This window comes from Hyaena hyaena, unplaced genomic scaffold (assembly GCF_003009895.1).
Source record: "Hyaena hyaena isolate Hyena2069 unplaced genomic scaffold, ASM300989v1 scaffold_406, whole genome shotgun sequence".
Lineage (NCBI taxonomy): Eukaryota > Metazoa > Chordata > Mammalia > Carnivora > Hyaenidae > Hyaena > Hyaena hyaena.
The window spans coordinates 1431451-1440500 of NW_024081038.1; the positions used below are offsets into that span (position 1 = coordinate 1431451).

General features: G+C 37.1%; 1 protein-coding gene across 1 annotated transcript; it reads left to right on the plus strand.

Moving 5' to 3' along the window:
- Positions 1-301: 301 nt before the first annotated feature.
- On the plus strand, positions 302-1243 carry LOC120245146 (olfactory receptor 52B4-like). Its single transcript, XM_039252064.1, has one exon. The coding sequence runs from the start codon at positions 302-304 to the stop codon at positions 1241-1243; it is 942 nt and encodes a 313-aa protein (XP_039107995.1).
- The last annotated feature ends 7807 nt before the right edge of the window (positions 1244-9050 follow it).

The window sequence follows — 9050 nt, forward strand, 5'->3', positions numbered from 1 at the left end:
AAAAACTTCACAAATACAGAAAGTGTCACTTCTCTTATGTTATTGTATTCATTTTATTTTGTACAACTAAGATAGTAACTTGATTTTCTTCACTTATATAAATATCTATCTTGTTTTGTGATTAGGCTCTCATTTACAGAAAAACCATGTCTTTCCATTTTGCTATATAACACAGCTCCTGGCATTCTCTGAATTGAATGGCATCAGGAAGGTGCCAAAAGTGCTTATAATTCTTTGAATGTAATCTGTATTTTCTCTTGTCTTTGCATAGAGATGGTGGAGTCCAGTGGACTCCCCAGGCATGGCTACCTTAAACCACACTGGTATTAGCCACACAGTCTTCTATTTGCTGGGCATCCCTGGGCTAGAGGAGCAGCACGTGTGGATATCCATCCCCTTCTTCATTTCCTATGTCATCGCCCTGCTTGGGAACAGCCTGCTCATCGGCATTATTCTCACAAAGCGCAGCCTCCTTGAACCCATGTACCTCTTCCTTTGCATGCTGGCCGGAGCAGACATTGTCCTCTCCACGTGCACAGTACCTCAGGCCTTGGCCATCTTCTGGTTCCATGCTGGGGAGATCTCCCTGGATCGCTGCATCACTCAGGTATTCTTTCTCACTTCCACTTTCGTCTGTGAGTCGGGAATCTTGCTGGTGATGGCATTTGATAGTTACATTGCCATATGCTACCCACTGAGATACATCACTATTCTTACACGTTCACTAATTGGGAAAATCGGTGTGACCATCTTTCTGAGAAGTTATGGTACAATTTTCCCTACAATATTTCTTTTGAAAAGATTAACTTTCTGTGGAAGTAACATCCTCCCAAACACAGCGTGTAAGCATATTGTCTTGGCCCATGCTTCCTGTAATGACATACGAGTAAACATCTGGTATGGGCTTTTTGTCCTAATGTCAACATTGGTCTTAGACATCGTGCTAATTTTTATTTCATATGTGCTGATTCTCCATGCTGTCTTCCACATCCCATCTCGAGATGCTCGCCACAAAGCTCTCAACACATGTGGCTCCCATGTCTTCATCATTTTCCTCTTTTATGCACCTGGTATCTTCTCTGTCCTCATGCAGCGATTTGGACGCCATGTCTCACCCCACATCCATGTCCTGCTGGCCAATGTCTATAATCTGGCTCCACCTATGATGAATCCCATCATTTACGGAATCAGGACTAAACAGATCCGGGACCAGGCGGCTCATGTGTTTAGAATACAGAAATAAATGTGATGCTGGAAACTAACATTGCACTTTTCGCAATAATTCTCTCCATGCATGAGGTGAACTTTAGCATCAGAGTGTGGGACTGTACAGCTGAGAAACTACTCAAATGACCCAGGTATTGGTTTTTCTAGAGCAATTACATCAGAACAATTTTGGTTCATGTTTCTTCTAAAACCTCAAATCAGTCATTGGATATTAGGGCCTTTTGGTGCTTAGGTTTTTATTCATAGGTTGGAGAAGTAGATAAGTACACCACTTGGTCACTTATACCTCTATAAGCAAATACTAGCTAATGGAATAATATACACTGGAGAGAGTAGCGCTTCTTGGTGGGTTGCTGAAATATTCTTTTCTTATTATTTCTTATGTTCATGATATTTTTTTCATACTGTTAATTGTTTAGAAATAAATATTTAACAATAGTTCACTGCTTGGCTTAAAAACATCATATGCATAATAATATATTAAGGAGTAATTAACCAAAAATTATGGTGAGGAATAAGAAATGTTTTCTCTAGAGTAACACTACCTAAATTAATGATAGGACATGTATTAAGTGCAATACAATAGTGCAGCACACCTAGTGGGTCTATGTCTTTGGTGATAGAACCATGCCCTAAATATGTTTATAACAGAAAGAAATACATTGGACATCAAAAGTTAAGTATTATCTTTTAAAATATATTTTCCTATGCCTGTATTCATCAATCTATGCTGATATCATATGAATGGTCTGTATATAAGATTCACGTTACTTTTAAAAATAATTTTAGCTGGAATTTCTAACATTTATTCCATGAACATGGTTTACCCAAAAAAGATTAAGTGAAGAATTTTAAGAAAGAGATATGGAGATCATTCAAATTGTTTGTCGTACAGACAATCCTCCACCAACATATAGTTGATATATCTATGTGTTACTTACCACTTAAGGTCTAATATTTTTAAAGATATTTTACTGCTTTTGAAGTATGCCACACCATTATTATATTAACAAAATATAATGCTTCTACCCATAGAAACAAATAAACATGAAAAGAGGTATTAGCAAACACCATTCATTAATACTTCCATTTATGCAAGAGTGCAAGAGATGAATTATCTAGGTGGTGCTTATTTTAAAATGTTTTAGCTTTGCCTTCATTTAAAAATTTTATTTATTTATTTTAAGTAATCTCTACACCCAATGTGGGCCTCAAACTCATGATCCCAAGATCAAGAGTTGCATGATCTTCTGACAGAGCCAGCCAGGTGCCCCTTGTGTTCATTTTTAAAAGGATAAGTTATCAGTATACAATTTTAGTTTGCAGGGGTTCCCTCCAACCCCAGAACTTTACAAACTTCCTTCTACTGTCATCTTTTACCTTTTATATTGAGAATTCTCCTGAAAGTTTTATTGTTGTTCCTTTGGATGTATTGTGCCTTTATCTCTGGCTACTTTTATGATTTCCTTTTGTCTTTTTGTTTTGTCAGAACATTTACTACCATGTGTCCACGTGTGGTTTGCTTGCATGTATGCTTCTTGAAAATGTAAATTTATACCTTTCACTGGTTCTGGAGAGTTTCCATCCATTATCTCCTTGAATGTTTTTTCTGCCGCATTTTCTCTCCTTTCTCTCCACATATTTATATTACATACTTTGAATGTGTCTATGTTGTGCTTTATGCTCATTTATTTTTATTTCTGCCATCATTTTTCCTCTCTATTACTTCAGATTTTGATATTTGTATCAATCTATCTTCTCATTCTGCTCTGCCAAATCTGTTTATTTTAATTTCTCAGTTAAATGCTTATTATCAGAGAATTGTGTTTTTCAGTTCTATAATATCCATTTAAGTTTTTTTTTTTCCCAGATTTTAATTCTCTGGATGAATCCTTCAAACTCTCAAGTAATCTCATCATATTTTGCTATCTTAAAGACAGTAGTCATTAAAGTTCTATAATCTTTGACTGATAACCTTATCTAATTACTAGGTCATCTGACAGTCTGGTTTTGTTTTCGGGCTTTCTTTTTCCCCCGTGATCACTGATCACAATGTTTTTCTTCTTTCTATGTCCAGGACTTTAATTTTATGCTTGATGTTTTAATAAAAATCCTATAGAGGCTGAAGATAAAGGCATCTTCCTTCAGAAGTGTTTTCTCCCTCTCTGGTATAGGGATAAGGCCAGTAGCCGATCACCTCATGTAGGGAGGCCTGGACCTGTGTCAAGGTCAGGTTAATCACATTAATCTCCTGGGCCCTTATTTCTAGGGAAGAACTCTTCAGAGATTTTAGTTCAGATCCTGGAAGGCCCTCTTCTTAGTCTTAAAAACTGTGAGTGATTTCTTCCTTTCAGAGATTTTTTAGCTTATGTCTTTAGCCAAAAGACTCCATGCAGCTTCAAAATTTGAAAAATGACAGAAATGAGAGGTTAGGGTATAGTCCAGTCAAGGTCCTTCACCCTGCTAGGTCTTTCTTTCTTAGGAATCACTCTTAGGAATGTAAGAGATTTATTCTTGTCTTTTAGAATTTCTTGGCTTAGTTCCCCAGCATCTAGTGCAGACACAGTCCCATAGGAAAATATAGCTGTGCATTTGAGGCCTCCAAAGTTGGAAATTTTGACTGCAGTTCTGTTTGGCCACTGAAAAGCTCTGTGAGTTTCACTTTTTACCAGGAGAAGCCCTCTGCTAGGACCAAGATTGACCCTTAGCCCAGGCCCAGAATTTGCAAATAGTTCCTGGAAGAAAAGGTGGTTGACAGTTGTCAACTTGCTTTTGCAAGGTTCTTTTGTGTCTTGAATTTTTGCTCATCTGGTTTCTGTTGCTTTCCTGGCTCTCTGATGTCTTCATGTATGGTTTTTGCAATTTAGTTGTTGTCTTTTTCTAGTTGTAACAATGGAGACATTATCATGCTGTGCCTTATTCATATCATACCCAAAACAAAGGTTCTAAGAAACTGTTAATACTTGCCTTGAAAACACAAAAATAATAAAGGTATAACACGTGGCTTGATTAAATATGTATGCCTTTGGGCCAGCAAGACATACTATTTCTACATTTCCATCGGAATTTAAAAATGGCCACAGATTTTATTCATTATACTTTGAGGTTCACTTAATTTTGGCTTTTAAGGATTCCCTCAACTTGTATTAACTATATATAAAGCACAACATGATATAGTTTCCTTTGAGTCTTACCTGAATCAAGAATATGCACAAGATAAAGGGACCAACATCCCTTTGTATTGTAAATATTAAGATTACGCTCCTGAACCTAATAAATTTACTTAGCATTCAGTTTTTTTTCTCTTATGGTACATTATTTCCGTTATATCAAGACAAAAGCATTAATTAGTGTCTTAGTTATCCTGTATAGTGAGCTTCTTGTGGCTACTTGTTTTTCTCCAAAATCCCTAATAACTGTGATTTTTAACGATATCAGAAATCTCCAGGGGGGTCTGGGTGGCTCAGTTGGTTAAGTGTCCAACTTCAGCTCAGGTCATAATCTCATGCTTTGTTGAGTTCAAGGGCCTCATCGGGCTCTGTGCTGCCAGTGCAGAGCCTGCTTGGGATTCTCTCTCTCTCTCTCTCTCTCTCTCTCCCTCTCTCTCCTTCTCTCCCTCTCTCCCTTCCTCTCTCCCTCCCTCTCTCTGCCTCTCCCTCCCTCTCTCTCAAAATAAAGTTTAAGATAAAAAAACATCAGAAATTTCCAGACCGTTTTTCACTTTATCAATCCTGTCAGAGTGAATCTAGTCACCTCTGATTATTTGTCAAAAGCCTACAATTTCAACTAACAATTTCAATTGTTTCTCCTAAAGGGAGTGTAGTGGCATGTTGCCCTATACTCCAGATAACAGAGCTTTTCTTACATGGGCAATAATGGTGCAGTTTGTGTGTTTCAGATGTCAGTGGTCATTTGCATCACTTCATCTTGCTCAGCCTCTAAACAGCACTGGAAAATGGCTGACTGCTCTCTTCTTGAACTGTTGACTCTGCTCCCATGGCATCAGTTTTCTCCTATACCTCCCGGAAGTTTTCCAATAATCAACTGAGAGGGGGGAATCTAGAAGTCAGATGTTCAAATCTTAAATTTGCATATTGTACCCCACACTTGGACTCCTCTTTACCTCACTTACCTTACCTCCCTTCTACAACCTTGACTTTCTTTTTTTCTAAGTCTTCTCAGTTCAGGTAAAGGCTCATAGAACTTTCTTTGTCCAGTGCACCAAATGTTCTCCTTGCTTGTATTTCTCTGGCTCACTGCTTATCAGATAAGTTGCAGCACAAATGTCTTTTCCTCAGTGAAAATGTCTCTGATCACCCAATTTAAATTACATGCCCCAAAGTAGGAAAGTATAGATATGGATCCAAAATTTGTAAAGTAAGTTCATTCAAGGCCAATCAAAACAGATTAGCTACCCATTTTCTCTCAGGCAGCTGAGTTCTAAAACAAGATTCAATAACTTATGTTAATCCTTTTATAGACAGACACCCTTGTTTTGCTTTGAATCCTCCAAAACACTGATTTACTTATACTCCCCCCAAACTAGTCTGCACCCTAAATCCTGTAATAATGCCATCTTTTCATTTGTTTGGTGAAACTCCTCATTGTTCTCTTGTTTCCCTCCTTACAATGGGTCACCCAAACCCCTGCCCTTCAGCCCTACTTTGCTGGGTTATAAACTTGTCCCTGAGGATCACAGATTGATCAGGTTAGAATTGTGTCATTAATCTCTAACTTTCCAGCTTTCTCAGGATTCCACTCTCGTTGGAATTTGACAGCTGAACATTGCCATGGACATTTTGATTATGTACTCCCACCTCTTGAAAGAAGACTGTCATATTTGCAGAAATAGAAATATATAAAGAAACTTCTGCTAGTTAAAATCGTGTGATTCAAATTGTAATTTAATTCACACTGTCTTTTTTTTTTATTTTTTTTTTTTACAAATAGTTTATTGTCAAATTAGTTTCTACATAACACTCAGTGCTCATCCCCAAAGTGCCCTCCTCCATGCCCATCCCCCCCTCCCCCCCACATCCATCAGTCCTCAGTTTTTGTCAGCATTCAAGAGTCTCTCATGGTTTGCCTCTCTCCCTTTCCCCCACCATTTCCGCCCTTCTTCTCCCGCTTGTTCCTCCGTCAAGTTCCTCCTAATCCTCCTATACGTGCAAACATATGATATTTGTCCTTCTCTGCCTGACTTATTTCGCTCAGCATAACACCCTCAAGGTCCATCCATGTTGCTACACATGGCCAGATTTCATTGTTTCTCATTGCCATGTAGTATTCCATGGTATAGATAAACCACATCTTCTTGATCCATTCATCTGTTGATGGACACTTAGGCTCTTTCCATGTTTTAGCTATTGTGGAGAGTGCTGCTATGAACATTGGGGTACATGTGCTCCTATGCCTCAGCATTTCTGTATCCCTTGGGTAAATTCCTAGCAGTGCTATTGCTGGGTCATAAGGGAGTTCTATTGTTAGTTTCCTGAGGAACCTCCACACTGTTTTCCAGAGGGGCTGTACCAGTCTACATTCCCACCAACAGTGTAGGAGGGTGCCCGTTTCTCCACATCCTCGCCAGCATCTAGAGTTCTGTAATTCACACTGTCTTAATTTAACAAATTTCCATTTAATTATTTTCAGCATGGTTAAAAACCGTAAACAACCCTAGTATTTATAATGTGTATTTTCTTAACATTTTGTACATATTCAACCTGGCTAGGAGCATATCAAATGTAAATAAAAAATTTCAAGAATCTATCACATATAAAAAAATAACATAGAGGACAAAGGTTTATACATAATTATATTTATGTCAACATCATTGATGCTGGCAATCATTTGAAAATAAGCATCTAAGAATCTACTATTTACCGAGTGTGCCTTGGTGGCTTTGTTGGTTAAGTGTCTGGCTTCAGGTCAGGTCATGATCTCGTGATTCATGAGTTTGAGCCCAGCATTGGGCTCTGTGCTGACAGCTCATGGTCTGGAGCCTACTTTGGATTCTGTGTCTCCCTCTCTCTCTGCCCCTCCCCTGCTTGTACTCTGTCACAAAAATGAATAAAACAGAAAATAAAAGAATCTACTAGTTAGCTAAAATATGGATTTTGAAATATATTTTATACATAAAAATATACTAGCAATAATAAATTAATTTCATGTGCAAATCATTAACATGTACAAATCATTATACAATATATTAATACATGAAAATAAGGTTAACTGACAAAATATTTTATAAATAGTAATAATTATGTCTCTTGAGTATAATTATTGGTAATTATAATATATATATTTAAAATTTTTAAAAATGTTTTTATTTATTTCTGAGAGAGAGAGAAACAGTATGAGCAGGGGAGGGTCAGAGAGAGAGGGAGGTACAGAATCCGAAGGAGGCTACAGGCTCTGAGCTAGCTGTCAGCACAGAGCCCGACGCGGGGCTCGAACCCATGAATCGTGAGATCATGACCTGAGCCGAAGTTGGACGCTTAACTGACTGAGTCACCTGGGCAACCCAATTATAATATATTTTAAAAGAAAGATATTTTCAAGGTATTGAATATAAAAATTCAAATCTAAAATAAATGGGATAAAAAAGAGTAAGTAATGGACTTACCCTAAATCAGAACAATTTCTTTTTTTTAAAATAGTTTATTGTCAAGTTGGTTTCCATATAACACCTAGTGCTCATCCCCACAAGTGCCCTCCTCTATGCCCATCACCCCCCTTTCCCTTCTCCCCCATTCCCATCAGTCCAGAACAATTTCTGAAGTTAGAAACAAAGGGGAAAACATGCAAGGGAAAAATGTGGTGATTTGACTACATAAAATTTAGGTTTTCCTATATGAGTAAAATTAAAGAAAGATAAAAGAGGAAATATTTTCAAAGAATGTTCCTTCTTTGGTAAGCTGCAAAATGTAAAATATTGCTAAATACGGAATGATTATTTACATTATGATAAACATCTAAATTGTTATGATTTGAGCTAGTAAAATTTTGTCAAACCATGCTTCAAATATAATAAAATACTTGTTAGAAATCTATAGGAAAATAATAGGACTTAAGATTTTGCACATAGTTCAGTTTCAAACATGTAAAACATTAAAGTAAGAGTTAAAATGGAATTATATAATAAACATGAGTCATAAAAGGAACTTATTTATACATTTAAATATTTTCCAAGTATTCTACAATGAAAATTTTATGCACTGGCTTTTTAAGATGAAACATTATTTTCTTGATATAGTATTTAGTTTGGTAGTAGTATTAGTAGACCCAATAGATACCACATCTGGGTATATACTACAAGGAAATAAAAACAGGATATCAAAGAGATATATGCAGTCTCATGATTATTGCTGCATTATCCACAATGGTCAAGATACAGAAACAATTTAAATGTCCAACATGGGTGAGTGGATAAATAAATTGTGATATATATAATACGTGATTGTCTAGAAACATCATGAGGTGTCTCAGAGCTTGAGAAATTCAGTGAGGAATTGCTGGACAAAATTCGAGGACAGAGCACTGCTCTTGCTTCATCCATTTCTAAAGATCATGCTAGAGTCATTAAGGACATATGACTTTTGAAAATCAATGCATCCTGTCCCAGGGTCTTTGCAGGAGTGGGCTTGCTCAATCCAATATGGTGCCGTGCTCAGTTGTTTTGAGCATGAAGGAGTGAGTCCTGCAACCTTCCTGGTGATCTTACTCCAGAGACAGAAATCATTGAGCTTTTCCTTAGTGTTTCAGCTCTTATCTCCCACCCATTACTTCCATAGGCCACTTCACAGACAGCTAGAGATTCTGAAAAC

Excerpts from the sequence above, each read along its gene's own strand:
- LOC120245146 (XM_039252064.1), top strand. The coding sequence starts at position 302 with ATGGCTACCTTAAACCACACTGGTATTAGCCACACAGTCTTCTATTTG.